The sequence below is a fragment of the Mercenaria mercenaria genome, chromosome 8 (assembly GCF_021730395.1).
Source record: "Mercenaria mercenaria strain notata chromosome 8, MADL_Memer_1, whole genome shotgun sequence".
In the NCBI taxonomy this organism is placed as follows: Eukaryota; Metazoa; Mollusca; class Bivalvia; order Venerida; family Veneridae; genus Mercenaria; species Mercenaria mercenaria.
This window is the reverse complement of record NC_069368.1, coordinates 34,636,485-34,655,468: the sequence shown is the minus strand read 5'-3', so window position 1 is coordinate 34,655,468 and position 18,984 is coordinate 34,636,485. Positions and strand designations below refer to the sequence as shown.

Here is an 18,984-nt window from a genome sequence, read left to right as displayed (position 1 = left end):
AGCATGGATCCTGACCAGACTGCGCGGATGCGCAGGCTGGTCTGGATCCATGCTGGTCGCAAAGCCACTATGTTGGTTTTCTCATGGCGCGGCTCATATAAACTATGTAAAATATTGCACAATATATCTCTTCAAAACATTAGTTCTAGAAATAAATGATTCAAATATCCTTTCTTTAAAATTTTAGATACCTTTAAAGATTTCAGAGACCCACCATTACATTTACATAAACAGTGTTAAATTACCTAAAAGGAACATCCAAAATCTCCGATTGTGGTCATGTTGATATAACCTCTCAGTTGTTTACCCCTTGATAATGTCTACGTAAACACAATACATGTATTTCTACTGACAAAATCGTTTCTCGAAATATAGAAAATATACCCGTATTTAAATAAAACTCTGCTCAGTGTTTTTTTTTTTTTTTTTAAATTTCTGTATGAATTACACTGGATGTGTATAAAGTGTGTGCGGACCGAAGACAGCTTCCATTAAAGTACGAACTTCAAGTTTGTGGACACCGAAGACAGTTTTCATTAGAGTATGAATTATGCTGGCTATGATTAAAGTACGTGGATATCGTCGAAAGGCTGATTGGAATAACAGGCTAGGCACATTTCGCTAGTGAAGCAAAGCCTAGTCGATGTACAAATCTTTTAAAAGAAATCATAAATCATAAAAGACTCAAATGGTGACCAGGTACAGTGTGAAAGCGATTCCTTTTCTATGTCGAAGCTTTCTATTTGTCAAAAGACAGTATCATAATATAAATTACGCTGGCCATGATAGACGTTGGAATTATCACGCTTTCCTACGAAGGCGACGGCCTTGGTTCTATTCCTGGCTACTCCCATTGCGGTTTGTCCTTTGGCTAAGCAATTTATTACGATTGTCTCAGTCAACCCAGCTGTAAATGGGTACCAGCAAATTGGGGGAAAGGGTTAAGGTATAATTGGTTTTAACTGCTCTTAAAATGGGATCGCTTATAAAATCTACGGATCTTATGTTCATTGTTTCACAAAGCGATGGTAAATTAGTTTACCATTACCTTTTCCTTTATCTTTACCTTTACATTTTATATGAAATACGCATTTTGGGTAGAAAAGTTGCATATTATGAAAATGCAATCAAGAACATCGAGACATGGAAGAGAAATCGTTTTTACCTGTTCATTATTTGAGTATTTCATGGGTTTTTTGTTTGACTTTTAGCCCGGTCGGGCTTAAATACCCTGAACGGGCTAAATTAATCCATACTTACTGGAAGCTAATACGCTTACTATATCAGTTTAAGTGTCTGTGACTTTTAATATTTAAAACTACGTAAAAAAGCATAGCAGATCGAATTATGCAATAGAGAAATGTTGACTTTCTGAAATAGGCCATTCCATTAAGTCTTTGAAAAGAACTCTGGTGAACTGTAAACAAGCTATGCTTTCATCTTGCTATCAATTACTTCTATCAATCAATATTATCTCAGACCTTTAGTTCTTACAAATTGGTTACATCAAAAGCAACATATTTCACATTGATAAAATAAACAGATATTATTGCCTATAGAATCGCACAGTGTCCACTTAATTTCACAATCACCTTGCTCCGATGACTATTTTCAATACTATTTTGTAAGCGCTTCAGTAAACAGCACCGAGCTTTGCGTTGATATGTTTCCTATGACGGTGTGGGAGCTAACTATTGGATTATCACAGACTGAAGTAACGATGTCCGCTACGGGATGCAAGCTTTCATACTTCTTGTGAAGTGAAATGGAAAGGAGATATGTTACACTCTCATGGCGTTAAAGTTAATGAAATTAATTGATGATGAACTTAATTGCTTATAGATCCATGGCAAACGGTCATAAAAGGCCTTCCAGCGGATCCATATAGATATCAGAAGTAATAATAGATGCTTGGGGAATACGAAATTAATATATAGCAACTGCTTAACATCATGTGACGCTTAATGGAAATTTGTTTGAAAACACTGCAATCATTTTATCCATAATAATTAATTATCCCTTACGAATAAAATCATTGTCTGTACACTGAAAATAAAACGGAAAAGGTATGAATTCATGTAAGGTTTGTGTTAGTACCAAAGTTGAACAGAAGAAGTCTAGAGTGAAGACATCAAACGTGTCTTCCAGTAATGGAGTTAATACAAAATATAAAACAAATGAAAATAGTTCAAATGATGGAAATATGTCAGTTTTAACATCTGAGGAGAATAAAGATAAATGTTGTATCAGTGATGTTTGTTCAGCTGCAGTTAGAACTGGTGTAGGAGATAGCTTCATCTCAAATCAAAATGAAAAAGAAGCATTAGAAACCAAAGTAATTCTTTCAAAATTTCAAACAAGCATCAACCTTCTATATGGAATTATAACAACGCTTGTTTTTATCATTATTCTTGGAATTTTGATTCTTCAGAGCGAAGTAAATGTAATTCGAAACGAATGCTTGAATGCTGTACCAAGGAGAACGTTGGATATTCATAACTATGGATATATTTTTAATAAAAGTGATTTTCAAAATAAATTACTTTCAAGACGAAAACGTGATAGGAGAGGAAAAAGAGAAAGTCAGAATTATACACCGAGAACCCTAGAGAAAGAGGTAAGCGCTTTAAACGTAACTTTGATTTTGTTTGTACATATTCTAGTTGCCGTATCCAATTAAAATGAAATTATTCCCTTAAATTTCGAAAAATGCCACTCCAGTCCTCTTTAAAATGTGTTTAAAAGCTATTTTATCCAATGAATAGCGGCAAAAAACACCAACAACAACAAAAAACAACAACAAAAAACAACAACGTGAAAGATCAATTCAATTAAGGGTAAATCCGGTGTGCGAAATTTAATAAAGGGATGGGACAGACACATTTCTCTGTCATTTCTCTTATTTTGTAATATGTGCTCAAATATTCTCTCTAAACTTGGTATTAACCTTAACGGCCCTGTCATTTAACTGTCAATGGCACGTACTGTCGCTCCGATGAGATTTTTAATACTACCAAAGCTGTCTTGAAACTATTAATAAATTCGAATAGACTTTGCATTCTGGCTTACCGTAAAGGTTCTCCGTCTCTGGTCTATAACATGACGGGAATAATAAACTTTTTCCGTTTTATTTAACAAAATATGCGCATGCCAGTGACATAAAATGTGCTACGACCAGGTCAATGTAACGAGGAAATAATCATTTCTGGAGAAAGGTTCCAGTAATTATTGTGACAGTGTTTATTTTCGTAAAGCAATTTGCGAACAAGGCACGCAGTAAAACCAAATTAGACAATAAAGCAGCTAGACCTTTGTTTTTGCGGGTAGCATTTATTGTCACATTTGGAAGTATGCATGCATCGTCCCGTCATTTGAATATTTAAGGTTCAAGTTTTATACTAATACAGACCATTAATGGCCACTTTTTCATCAGTTTTTTTTTTTTAGAAACAAGAGCTGTCAGAATGAAACTCTATATTGCCAGAGTTGAAATCGGCTCGAAACTTGACTGGTAAAATAGCTATAAATTTGAAATGATCACCCATTCAAATACAAAATATTGCCAAGCCAAAATGAATCAAAATCAATCACCTTTTACTAAACAACAACAGTTGTATAGAGAAACATCTGCCTGAACCGACGTAAATTGGTTCCAGTTAAATGTGCCGGTTATGCACATTGTTGCATTTGCCATTTGTTTAGTTTTCTGTACCTGGCTGGCAATGTTATTATCTTTATTAATACTGACCAGCATTATTCCTTATTTGTCAGCCTATCACACACAAACACGTAACAATGTCAGCTGTTCTTTTCTGGTTACCTGCTCTTCTCTGTATGCTCGTCATTAAATTTACGATACATGTTGCAGTTTGTAGAAGCAAATGTGTTAGTGTTAGCCGTATGCAGGCTACAAATTAGTATATCAGTTATATGAAAGTTTATTCTAAATAGGTAGTTATAGTTCATGAATTATGTCAAAATTGCATATACAGTGTACTTAACATATAATTGTATGAAATAAAATAAAAAATATCTTTATTTTTTACTTTTGTCAAAATTGTATATTTTTTATACATTACTGTTGAAAATATCTCAATACTTTATAGTTTCAGGGACATCAGTCATTGCCAACACCTTTGGTTTTAGCTACAATTGTTTTATCTGGCAAATAGTCATAACGAAATGTCCAATTACGGAAAATGATATTGTTTTACAAATATATTAGCAATGTTTGTATATCTGTCTTTATATCTTTAGAGCTGAATGTATTAGTCATGTTATGTTTTTGAATGACGGCAAGCTAAACTTTTAGGAAGATTTCGATAAAATGATACATGGTAATGATACATGGTAACGCTTACATCGAAATTAAATGTTTTGACTGAATGAACTATTTTTTAAATGATCAATAAGTATTATCCGTAATTGTCTGAGAACTTCATGAGTAGTTTAAATTTCAACTTCTTGCTGTATGTGACATGAAAATTACAATTGATGCATGTGCTACATGTGCCCATTTTCAGGCAAAAAATAGAAGGAAGCGATAATACATTGGCTTATTAATTTTTGCTACAGCACTATGTGTCTTACTTTTGCTCATGAACAGACTGCCAAACAGAGTCTGCTGTTATTCTGTTTGGTTGCATTCTATGCTTCCAAAGTATATTCCTTCAGATAGTATTAACTATGACAACAGCAATTTTAAGTGCCGTGTGACGGCCCGTACTTGGATTCAGTGTTGTTATATTTTTTTACCTTTGGAATCATGGATTCCACAGATTCTTGGGGGTGGGGGATTCCGTGGCCAAGTGGTTTAGGTCGCTGACTTCTAAGCACTTGCCTCTCACCCTCACCAATCTGGGTTCGAGCCACACTCGGGGCGTTGAATTCTTCTTGTGAGCAAGCAATCAAGCCTGCTTACGGAAGGTTGGTGGTTCTTCCCAGGATTTGTCGGTGCGATGTTAAACCCAACAAAACAAACAAACTTCTTACAGATTTTGTTGTTCTACTGCTTATAAAATTGTTTTGAGTATTTCAATGTTTTCTTTTTGGTGAACGTTTTGGCGTATTAGTAGAACGGTGAGGAACCAACATAAATTTAAATTACGGAGATATAATGTCATGTTTATTAGTTTCAATGTTGTCAGTCTTGACAGACATGGAGGTTTACCTGACCTAGAGGAATACTTAAATGTAGTGCTTCCCAAATGATTGGTAATAAAACATGTCCTACATATCCATGTCAATATTTAACATACTCCTATGCATTTCTATGACGTTTTACTCTCAAAAGAGAGCTTACGTCAAATAATTTTAGATTTCAGTAAATTCGATTGAATTTTATGTCTTACTGATTTGATTTATACAATGTCACTTTCTCCTTGAACTAGGATCTTGGCGTAATGAGGATCGCTTTAAGAACTCCGCTCTTGGGAAGATTTCAACTTTGTGAACCATTGTGTATAACTAATGTATTGTTTTTGTCGTTAGGGATGTGGTATTCCTTGTCGTCTTAAAAGTTTCTGACTTCCGTCTTGGAACATGGCAAATCACAGCGATTCGTGTACATGTCAGTGTTGGATATACTTTTTTATCTGTCTTCGTCCCTTTTATTACAATTTCACTACGTGAATGGAACGTGATAACCATAGATACTTTGCATTGCAGTATGGAGAAAAACATGGATCTTTAATACACACTAAAAGCAAGGAAGAATATCCAACAGGGAAAGCCACGTTCTAAAAACGCAGCCTAAAAATTACGTACTAACATGTAACAGAAAAGTAATAAATACTTACTAAAATGTACAAAGTCAAGGCTGCCATCTACGTATTGTCTTATCTTTACTACTTCTTGCCAAATCTTACTCTATCTTTTGTTAAGTTTATGTGGGTATTCTTTGGCATTACTTAGTATTAGTACGTATTACTACGAGCAGCTACAGTAACTTGTATATCTACGTTTTCCGCATTTAGAATTTCGATAGGTATTGCTCGATATTACTAAAAAATCAAATCTGAAAAATAGATCCCTCAGAAGCACCGAGAAAAAGGCAAACAGTGAAAATTCAAACCCGGTTTGATTGAGTCTGTTCGTGAGCAGTAATGGAAAATGCAGCACTGCCCACGCCCCTAGCACCGGCTTAAGCAGTATTCAATCTTCAAATCTAAATTTGTTAAAATCAATGATCCCGGAGGACCAGATAATATAACAACACTTCGATGAAGTCGGGGCGATTTTTTACGGCCGCCACACAGCACTTAATACCCGCTGTTGTGAAGTAAATAAAATCTGAAAAATAGATCCGTCGGAAGCACCGAGAACAAGGCAAACAATGAAAATTGCAGACCCGGTTTGATTGAGTCTGTTCATGAGCAGTAATGGAAAATGCAGCACTGCCCACTCCCCTGGCACCGGCTTAAGCAGTATTCAATCTTCAAATCTAAATGAGTTGAACTCAATGATCCCGAAGGGCTAGATAATATAACAACACTGAGATGAAGTATTAGTATGTATTACTACGAGTAGCTACAGTAACCTTTATCTACGTTTTCCGCATTTGATTTTCGGTAGGTAGGTATTGCTCGATATTACTTAGCATTAGAATGTATTACTATAAGTACCTACACTACAGTAACTTTTTTCTACGTTTTCCGCATTTGGGTTTTCGGTGCGTATTGCTTGGTATTACTTAGTATTAGTATGTATTACTACAAGTACCTATAGTAACTTTTATCTACGTTTTCCGCATTTGATTTTCGGTAGGTATTGCTTGACATTACTTAGTATTAGTATGTATTACAACGGCCTGCGTTTAACTACTTTTTAGGTAATGGACTCTGCCTAGCAATTTGTTGTAAAAATGTACTGAACCATAGTTAAATGGAGCGAATCCTGACAGACACCTAGTAAAATCTGTTTATCCGTTATGGTAGTGAGCCACTTTGTAAACTGGGTTGTCGCATGTCAGAATGTACAAAGTGGAAACTTATTAGAAATCTAGATAAACCCAAATGTCCCCAAAACGGAGGGAAAACAAGTGAATGAAGTATTGCCATGCAATACAAATTCCCTTACTGGAAGGCACCTATTTTTTTCTATTGCAGTATAACATAATGAACTGATATCTGTCAATGATGTATAAACAATATGGTACCTGGTATCATATAAGTTATTTATAGTAACACCAAAGGAAATTAATCCTTCGAAAAAATAAATCTATTATAAGTCCACACAAAACTCTTTACCAGGTAGAGATAGGTAAAAATACACCTAAAAATTTGATGTAACATACATGTTGTACCACAGAAAAGTGGTCTCGATTTTTCCCTACGGCAAGTAATAAAAAAGTAACAATATAATATATTTATTATTAAACAAAGGGATGTAATACTATAAACAAGGTTGCCTCATGGTGATGAACATTTGTACCAAGTTACATCAAAATCCATGCATGAAAAAGAAATGTTCCAGACAAAGTCATTCTTAAATTTAACCTTTGACCTCTGAGTATGACCTTGACCTTAGACCTAGGGACCTGGTTCATGCACATGACAATCCGTCTCATAGTGGTGAACATTTGTGCCAAGTTACATCAAAATCCCTTCATGCGTGAAGAAGATATGCTCCGGACAAAGTCATTTTTGTATCTGACATTTGACCTCTAAGTGTGACCTTGACCTTAGACCTAGGGCCCGGGTTTAGCGCATGACAAGTTGTCTCATCCACGGGAATTTTTGTGCCTACTGATACTTTAATCCTGTCTTGCATGACAAAGTTCTGGACCGGACAGGAAAAAAACCATATTGACCTTTGATCTCAAAGTGTGACCTTGACCTTTGAGTTAGGGTTCTGGGTGTTGCTCATGACACGTCGTGTCATCATTGGAAACATTTATGCCAAATAATATTGTAATCCGTTGATGGATGACAGAGTTCTGGACCGGACAGGAAAAAAAGCTATTGACGTTTGACCTCCAAATGTGACCTTGACCTTTAAGCTAGGGGTCCGGGTTTTGCGCATGACACGTTGTCTCATCATGGGGAACATTTGTGCCAAGTAATATTAAAATATCTTCACGGACGGCTGAGTTATGGAACGGACAGGACAAAAACCCTGTTGACCTTTGACCCTCCAATTGTGACCTTGACCTTTGAGCCAGGGGTCCGGGTTTTGCGCATGACACATCACCTTATCATGGGGAACATTTGTGCCAAGTGATATTAAAATCCCTTAATGAATGTTAGAGTTATGGACCGGACACGAAACAGACCCTGTTCATGCCATGTTAATATTTGACTGCTAAGTGTGACCTTGACCTTTGAACTAGGGGTCTGAAAGTTGTGCATGACATATCGTCTTATTATAAGGTACATTTGTACCAAATGATATTAAAATCCCTTCATGTATGGGAAAGTTATGGATCGGACAGTAAAACAACCCTGTTGACCTTTGACCTCCAATTGTGACCTTGACCTTTGAGCTAGGGGTCCGCGGGTCTTGCGCATGACACGTTGTCTCATCATGGGGAACATATATGCCAAGTAATATTAAAATCCCTTCATGGATGACAAAGTTATGGACTGGGCACGAAATTGCGGACGGACGGAATGACAGAATGACGGAAAAGCGCATTCCTATAGTCCCCGAAACTGGTTTTCAACCAGTAGGGGACTAATAACAATCAGCGGAAGCGGGAACGTAGAAATACCTGACTATGTGACAGTTGATTAATGGCCAACTTAGTGAAACAAGTACTGACCAAAAAAGCTTATTGTTTCTAATGTAAGTCTAGTCCTCATGTGTAATCTTATAACGTAAATTAGTTAAAATGGGAATATTAGACACTTGCTGAATAAAACAGAAAAAAAAATCCATGTTTGCAAAATAATTCTGTTTGCAGTTTATTATTTCTTGGATACGACCCGCATGTCAAAGACGACAAGTGCACAGTTTTTTTTTTAGGTGGAAAAAATGTAGTCAACATCGTAATTGACTGACTCTATAAAACACAATCAACTATTTAAATGTTCTATAAAACATCGGTTCCATTAAACTGTCTTATTATGTTATAAAAACAAAGATTCCACTCAACAATTTCATTGTTCTATAAACAGACTTGATGGTTGTGCTATGAGATAGAATAAGATAAAAGCAGGGATAAGAAAAATATTTTTGAGTCGGCTAGAAGCTTTCTGAGCGGCTTATATAGCATTTAATCCGATATCGCATTCCATGCTGCTAATTAAGATAACGGCATTGCATGTTTTGAAGCATAAAATGCAAACCCCCAAAATGAATGTCCTAACGTAGTATTTCCTGATGAATATGTATAAAAATTTCCATTGCATATGTTGTAAAAGAGATATTTCTGTATGGCTATAAATTTGAAATGATCACCCATTCAAATACAAAACATTGTCAGGCCAAAATGACTTAAAAGCAATCACTTTTTCCTAAAAGTTGTATACTGAATAATGTGTCTGACCCGACATTAATTGGTTCCAGAACAATATGCCGATTATTGAACGTTGTCACTTGAAACACTTTATAAAGAATTTGCAAGTAGTAGTATTCTGTAATTGTGAGTGTTATCAAACATTGAATTTACTGTTCTGCAATTTATTGTTTGATTCAATAAAAATTATACATTGTTTTGTTTAGAATATACAGATTTTTTAAAGATAAGTTTAGATAATTTTGTAGCAATAAATATATGCGTTTAATTAAATTATTATTTAATACTAGATGTATGATTTAATCTCCAAAGTCTGTTACATTAGTTGTCAAATTAACATAAAAAAGGATGATACTGAGATACACTCGGAATTTTTTAAACGGCGGCCGTAAATTATGTGCATTACTTTTACTCATGAACAGACTCATGTCTGTTATTATTTGGCTTGGTTGCATTCTATGCTTCCAAAAGCTATAATAACTATCACATCAGCAGTCTTTAAATGTCGTTTGGTGCTGTAAAACGTTTGCGTGCATTTGGATTCAGTGTTGTTTTATGGACTTTCGGGATCATGGAAACCGTGCTTGAGCGATATTTTCATTACCTCTCATGAACAGACTCAGTTAAACCAAGTCTGCTATTTTTGAAATGGTTCATGGTTGCATGCTGTTTTTCCAAAGGATCTTTTTACAGATTTTATTGTTTTACTATTTATCAAAGTGTTTAATTTTTTCAACGGTTTTTTCTTGTGATTTTTTTGCCACATTAGCAATTCGGCGAGAAAACAATGTCATCGAGTGTACATAAATTGAAATTACGGAGACAAAATGCCATGTTTATTAGTTTCAGTATTGTCAGACATGACAGGCAGGAAGGTTTACCTGACTCAGGGGAAAACTTAACTGTAACAAGTCCCAAATGATTGAAAGCAAACAGGTCCTACATATCCAATTAGTAGAATGGTAGCGGGAATGTCAATATTCCACATACTTGCTTGCATGCATTTCTATGATGTTTTACTCTCAAGAGAGAGTTTACGTCGAATTATTCTTCTAGATTTTATAAATTGGATTAAATTTGATGTTTTGCTACTCTGATTTATACAACGTAACTTTTTCCATAAACTAGGATCTTGATGTAAAAGCACCACTTTCAGACCTGCGTGGTCGGGAAGACTTTAACTTTGTGAACCGTTATGTATACACATTTTTTCGTCGTTAGGGATTTATACCGAACTTAAATCAATGTATATGTTTATATAATTATAAAGAAGCCGCCCGGCTCGCTTTTTCGTGTAACGCATTTTCACCTTAAAGTTTTGTCTCTATCGTATCTCAATGGTTTTAGAAGTCAGGGCATTCGGGATGATTAAAACATAATATAAATTTCAGTTGTTCATAATTATTTTCTTAACAAATAAGAAATAATTTCACTACGCTTGTTTCATGAAGCTCAATAAAATTTATTTTTGAAAAAGATAATATATATATATATATATATATATATATTTTTTTTTTGATTTTCATTCGTCTGGACAAATATCAAAGTTCATAGTATTTGCAACAGGGTTCTTCGAATGACTTTTATATAGAGAATTGTTTTATATGTTTGCTTTCAATTATTATCTTCGTAAACGATTTTGAAGTACAGTTCAATATCGATAGCTCGATATCGGTCAGCTCGATACTCCGGTTAGCACGATGTGTTTTAGTCGGTCCCGATTTTTCCCTATATATTTCAATGTAAATATTTATCATTACCTCGATATGATTAGCTCGATATTTTGCTTAGCTCGATGAGATTTTTCAGTCCCGTCAACTTACCTGTACTGTTTTTACACCTGGTTTCGCCGATATCATAGCTTGTCAAAAAAATATCCATGTTATGTGTAAGGTGTGAAAATCAACCTATTGTTGTCCGGCGATGTATTAACCATAATCAAGTTGGTTTGTGTGTTTGTGTTGTTTGTTATTTAATCTTTAATCCAATTTAAATACCAGGAAGTTTGCATTTAATTCCCAATAATTAGTCTTATAAAACAGCATCCAATATAACAATTAATTTGGATGAAATATTTTTTTCTGTCTGACGGAGTAAAGATCTGCCATTTAGGGTTGTCAGTAACAATATGCGTATTTAACTGTCAAATTTAGTTATCGAAGCACAGTCAAAATGACTGCTCATCTAGGAACATTACCGCTACATTCAGACCTGTTTAGGGGAGGAATAAAAATGCTAATGTTTACACGTATTTTTTGAAAAATTAAAAAGTTGTATGTATGTATGTATGTACTATTTAAATAGGGTGTTTTATTTGTCAAAATTAAAATTGTATTTACGTTTTATATTATTTCTTTCCCCTTCCAAACCCTTTGAAAATGCATTGGATATAATGACAATATAGACGTCCGACACAAGTACAAAGTAGTCCCAGATAGTCGATATCGTTACGTCGAACTTCGGATACGCCGATGAAATTTTTACAGTCCCTTGAATATCGAGGTAACGGTATTCGACTGTAGTTAAGAAGCTATAACGTAAAAGGTTAGCATCAATGTCTTTGAATTTTTAACCCGTTTTCAGATACATTCGCGGGATTTGTTTTGAAGGAAACATTAACTCAGTTCACATTACCAGTATTTGTTTACATAAGTGCAGGCAAATATAGCATTATATAAAGAATATAAATAAAACAAAATTAATGTCAATGACAAAAGTAGACGATGTCTTAATAATCAAACACATATTTCATATTGAAAGGGAGGGTCATAATTAGTTTTCAGCCGACTACTTTTCATATTAAGTCAGTCATCAGTTGACTGTTTCATAAATTTCTCAGTACATTTCAAGAACATTAGATACAAATAGCTGAAACGTGTAAGGGAAGGTTCAAACCAAAGCATTTTAGTAAAATAGGGATGTTTGACGTTAACTTTAATGAATAATGAAAGTCTGAACAAAAGCACAAATTTTCAAATATAAACTATTAACTTAGACGTAACGTCACGACGTCGGTGACGCCACACTATGTCAATGGTATTTTGTAGCGTTCCTGTTTTTGAAACTATTTTAGAAAACAAACCAAAATAATGAAACCACCAGACATCAAAATGTGCAGATATTTTCATTAAAGAGCTGTCCGAAAAGATGTTCTTACATTTATTTTGTCGTAAACATGGGCCTCACTTCTCAATATCTCCTTTCTATTGGACGTTTGCAACTTAAAATTCTAGAGTATGCCAAAGCCTTAACTAGCAATAAGTAATATTTATTGAACAAATTAGTGATGTTTGATACAGACTTGCAGTTATATAAAAATATAACCTTAGGACATCTGGCACATATTTATGCAATCACATCTCGGAAGTAAAAGAATTGAAAATACACAGGTTAAAGCTGAAAACGAAAGTCGCATTTGTATTGGTCTGTATTCAGGGTTCACGCGCAGGGATTATAATTAGCCCGTCTAAAAGTACGCGCGTCGACTTAGTTTTGGCTAATTTGAAGCGAAGTTTTTTCAGTTTTATACGATTTGAAAATACTTGGGCTTTAGCACGACATGCAACTTTTCATCCACAAAAAAATATTTGCACGCGGAAAAATACAAATTCCAAAGGGGTCCGTAACGGAGAAAGCTTATATGAAGATTTTTGGAACTTCTTCAGATCGGTCAAAATACTCTTTTTAAGGTGTCTAAAAGTGTCAGTATATGTCAGATATTTCCACACTTGAGAGCTGCAGACCTAGACATTTCAGTCTTTTAGCTCAATTTTATTGCGAATTCTTTGACAAAGATGAAATATTTGTTCGTAATCAATAACAATAGAACAACAAACAGACATAAAGTGGCAAACTAAATGCCGATTACTCGACTTCTGTTGAATATTAAACAGCAAAAATGGTTCAGTCCTTTGATCTAGCTATCAATAAAAGAAGACTTACAAATGGATTGATACTTTGCCTGCTGTAGAAACTAGTTAATATTACTAGTTAGAAATCTCTGAATATAGGGATGTACATTGCTTGATTATGAAATATACAAACAGTTTTTTTGAATTCAGTGGTCATATAAATCTACATGTATTTGAAGAAGAGCAAAATGTTGTAATGCAAGAGCATATCATAATATTTAATTTAGCAAATATTTCAGCAACTTAAATCTATTCTGCCTATTTGAAATTAGATGACAAAGGGAAGGTACCATATTATTTAGAGTAACGCCGCTTAGTGATAAATACCGCATGTAGTGTTAGAGAGAGTGTTCCTTAGATGTCGTCGCAGATGCTCTGTCTGTTGAACTGAATGATCGGGAATCTTCTTCCAAAGGTAAATACAATAAAATGTGTAAAATGAAGGGAATTTAAAGGAAATATGAATTAAATATAACCAATGAATCTTTTCTTTTGAGTTCAAGCAATGTTCGGAAAATATGATCATTAAATCAGCCATAAGTTGATTGGGTAATTCATGGTTTTGTCCCCTTTCTAAATTCTAGTTTGTTTAGTTCTGCCCATTTTCTCGTTTAGGGCAAACCCATTATTTTAACTGGGGACAATACGCCGCTTTTCATGGAATTACACGCTAGTGTATCATTAAAAGTTCCATGTGCACCGCCGTATGAACATATCTGCGGATGTCTCTATATTGTTTTTTTTTGTACTTCTAGCATGTGTAAATGTTGAGTTCTGCTCAATCCGGGGCTAGAGGGCGTGGACGGTAGCATGTATTTCCACTACCGTCCTTGAACATGCTCAATCAAACCGAGCCTGAAACATTTTCGTTTTTATCGTGTTGAGTGACCTATGGAGTTTCCACTTTTGCCATTTGATGATGACAGTCTGTCGTTAATTTCGCAAGTTCGTATGAATTTATTTATATGCTCTGATTTATTTCACCAATCTTCCATCGATTAACATCATTGCACTTATGCTCAAAGTAGGTTAAGTTTTAAACTAGACTTATTAATTTTCTGTCAGGTTTTATTTTACACTTGCAACAGGTAGTAGCTGGAATGGAAGTTCAAAAAACAAAATTGGCTGGTTGGTGTTAGGGAGTTTAGATATGCTGCATTGTGTGTGAGTGAACAATTTACGGAATGTGACGGACACCATTAAAATTACCTTTATATTCTGTGAAAGCCTACTGCACAGTTTCATATGTTACTCGAACCGATACAATGAATAAATACAGTTAGCTTTAACAAATTTATCACAACCGTGTATATCTATCTAATCGAGTAATACTTGGCTTGAAAAAGGCATTCGGTTAAGTGCTCACACTTTTAGATTAATACATCTTTTTGTGTACATTTTGGGTATCTTGAATACAAATGATTGCAAAAAGCTTCTAGACATCTAGAAAAAGTTTTATTTGTTAGTGAATGTTCTAAGTTTAAGTCTCGTTTATACACGTACATATTGATTAATATCAATCTTAATTTTGCAATGGTCACTTATAAGGCAAGTGCAGGTCGTTTTTCTGTCAAGTATTACTTTTAAGCATATTAAAATGTCTTTAGAGAAGGTTCAGTTGAAATAAACTAGAACACAAACTACGGATTGTTTTGTGAAACTGATCTTGGAATCAATTTTTATGAACGTTAGTACTGGCTGCACGGTCAAACGTTGCTTTTTTAAGCTGATGTGTCTGCTCTTACAGTTCATGAACGAAACCCAAACAAAACAGGTGAGCTGAACGGTATGTTACATCGTACAGCTTAATTGTGTAAGTGATTTTCGTTCGTTAAAATGTTCAGAGCTGCAGCATTGGAAAAGGTTTCGTAGGGTTGCAATTTTGTTTCGTTTATCCTTAGACGAATAATTACAGCAATAGTTTGATGAAGATTCATGAAGCGGTTCATGAGAAGAGGTCATTAAACGTGTTTATATTTTTAGCTAAATTGGTCACTATCCACATTTGTAGCAAAATAGCAGGAGAACTTACGATATTGTTACACATCGAGTTTGATAAAAATCCATTACATTTTAGTGGTTAATGCGAAGAAAGGCATATCTACTTTTAGCTATAGTGGTCCCTAATAGGGCCCAAGTTCCTATATAAATAGATTTGGAAGAGGACCCTATAATGATGCTCCAGACAAAGTATGACAAAGATCCACTAAGCTGTTCATGAGACGCTGTATAAAGACATTTCTAGTTTTAGCTCTAGCAGCCCCTAAAAGGGGTCAAATGTCCCAGCTGAACAAAGTTGGCTGCGAGCCTAATAAAGATGCTACAAATCAAGTTTGATTAGAATACATGAGAAAAAATCAATTAAAGGATTTTTTTATTTATTATTTTTATTTATTTCTAAAATAGGCCAACTGATCCCGCTTTAACAAATGCATATTCGCTATTAAGAATCTTTGGACAATGACGTCACACCTATAAAAAGTGAAGGTCAAGCAAAACATACAAATGTAATTATTTCAATATTTCTGTTTCATAAACAAATGACAATGTTTGACCGTAGTCATATCACATAGATAAACTGTATGCAGCGTACCTTCATTTCAGTGTAATGCGATTCAGTCATTATATAGCATATATATAATAAAACAGATTTCAACTGAGTTCAATATTTGCATACCATACTAAAGAAAAATATTCATATATAATAAATCAGTTAAATAATTTATAACAAATATATCAAAGCAAACAAGTACTCATTTTAATATGCAATCTGGATAAGTCACAAAAGCAAGAAACCTTTTCATATACAGACGACAATTGTAACAAGGAAAATCTTTTAAAAAGCACTTCTCTACATAAAAGACTCTTATCACACCCTATTCATGTGATACGCAGACCGTATTCAGCTTTTTCTTTAATTTGATATATGTTGGTATTTGAACAGGTTTTTATCATGTTTATTAAACTTACTTATCTTTTACCGATATATCAATATTCTTGCTAAATATACTGAGCCAAAGTTAGCTTTAAAACTGTGAACAGCGTCGTTTAAGATAAACGCTTTGTCTACATTTCACTCAGCGTAGCACAATCAACAGAGTGAAAGAAATTGACACTCTCGTCCAATCAGGCAGAGTGTTGCATAAATCTTCCATTTTGATAAATTATCTATAATGCGTTATCAAGTAGTTTGATTTGCAAACTGAAGTCACGTGGCATAGGTAACGAAAACGAATTTAGACGGCGTTCGCCGAAAAACATTACCACTTACCAAGTTATCAGTATTTTGAAGAAGGAAGAGAGGACTTGAAATCGTATCTGTCATATTTAAAGTCAAAATTTCGAAAACCAAGATTTTTTCTGAGTTTGCAAAATGGTGAAATTAAATCTGCTTTCTTAAACTTATAGGTAGCTTATAGCATAGGATCGTTTAGTGTTGACGTAGATACCGTAACAGTTGTTGCGCCGAATGTCATTGTCTGCAACAGCTTGTATAAACCGTTTACTTGTGTGTGATATGAGTTTATTGGCCTCCACTGGAACACCCGATAATAGATGTATCAGAGAATTAAATAACATACATGACCAATGAACAAATTTGAATTGTAAATTACAAATATTTTAGTTAATTACTGGCGATAAATTACCGTATAATACGAGTGCCTGAATGCACGAGATATTATGATTAGAATTAAAATCCATATAGACAGTAACAAGCTGATTCATTTCTAGATTTGTTGAGTTACAGACGCTATTGTTGAAACTTTATCATACTGACAATGTTATACACGAGACACTCATGCGAATTAGTCAATTCTTGACATTAGACAGTAACATGTTTTGATGAAAACCATATCAATTTACTGGGGACACAAAATATAACATTATTATTACAGAACATGAATAGAAATTAATGAGCGAGCACGATGTATTGGAAAAGCCACACTTCTGCTATTATATTTTATATTCAACTTTGGCATCAGAACATTGGACATGATAAAAATTACTGTTGTCCCCTTTCTAAATTCTAGTTTGTTTAGTTCTGCCCATTTTCTCGTTTAGGGCAAACCCATTATTTTAACTGGGGACCATACGCCGCTTTTCATGGAATTACACGCTAGTGTATCATTAAAAGTTCCATGTGCACCGCCGTATGAACATATCTGCGGATGTCTCTATATTGTTTTTTTTTTTGTAGTTCTAGCATGTGTAAATGTTGAGTTCTGCTCAATCCGGGGCTAGAGGGCGTGGACGGTAGCATGTATTTCCACTACCGTCCATGAACATGCTCAATCAAACCGAGCCTGAAACATTTTCGATTTTATCGTGTTGAGTGACCTGTGGAGTTTCCACTTTTGCCATTTGATGATGACAGTCTGCCGTTAATTTCGCAAGTTCGTATGAATTTATTTATATGCTCTGACTTATTTCACCAATCTTCCATCGATTAACATCAATGCACTTATGCTCAAACTAGGTTAAGTTTTAAACAAGACTTATTATTTTTCTGTCAGGTTTTATTTTCACTTGCAACAGGTAGTAGCTGGAATGGAAGTTCAAAAAACAAAATTGGCTGGTTGGTGTTAGGGAGTTTAGATATGCTGCATTGTGTGTGAGTGAACAATTTACGGAATGTGACGGACACCATTACAATTACCTTTATATTCTGTGAAAGCCTACTGCACAGTTTCATATGTGACTCGAACCGATACAATGAATAAATACAGTTAGCTTTAACAAATTTATCACAACCGTGTATATCTATCAGATCGAGTAATACTTGGCTTGAAAAAGGCATTCGGTTAAGTGCTCACACTTTTAGATTAATACATCTTTTTGTGTACATTTTGGGTATCTTGAATACAAATGGTTGCAAAAAGCTTCTAGACATCTAGAAAAAGTTTTATTTGTTTGTGAATGTTTTTTGTTTAAGTCTCGTTTATACAAGTGCATATTGATTAATATCAATCTTAATTTTGCAATGGTCACCTATAAGGCAAGTGAAGGTTGTTTTTCTGTCAAGTATTACTTTTAAGCATATTAAAATGTCTTTAGAGAAGGTTCAGTTGAAATAAACTAGAACACAAACTACGGATTGTTTTGTGAAACTGATCTTTGCATCAATTTGTATGAACGTTAGTACAGGCTGCACGGTCAAACGTTGCTTTTTTTTAAGCTGATGTGTCTGCTCTTACAGTTCATGAACGAAACCCAAACAAAACAGGTGAACTGAACGGTATGTTACATCGTACAGGTTAATTGTGTACGTGATTTAGGTTCGTTAAAATGTTCAGAGCTGCAGCATTGGAAAACAAGAAATATCTTTAAAAATGATGGTCGGCGAATTGTAATAAGGAAAGAAGTTGATGAATTTTTTATCTAACATTCACCTTTCATCTAACATTTTTCAAATTGCAAAACTAAACACCGCACTTTAACAATTTAAATGGTTCTCTTTTAATTTTTCGCAAAGGTTTCGTAGGGTTGCAATTTTGTTTCGTTTATCCTTAGACGAATAATTACAGCAATAGTTTGATGAAGATTCATGAAGCGGTTCATGAGAAGAGGTCATTAAACGTGTTTATATTTTTAGCTAAATTGGTCACTATCCACATT

The 18,984-nt window shown here is 34.4% G+C and overlaps 1 protein-coding gene across 1 annotated transcript in view; it reads left to right on the top strand.

Moving 5' to 3' along the window:
• Positions 1 to 1,581: 1,581 nt before the first annotated feature.
• Positions 1,582 to 18,984, top strand: part of LOC123566604 (collagen alpha-1(X) chain-like) — a 163,883-nt gene continuing 146,480 nt past the window's right edge. The window contains exon 1 of the mRNA XM_045360871.2: positions 1,582 to 2,617. Coding sequence (XP_045216806.2) covers positions 2,069 to 2,617 — 549 coding nt within the window. The 5' untranslated portion in view covers positions 1,582 to 2,068. The remainder of the gene's footprint in view (positions 2,618 to 18,984) is intronic.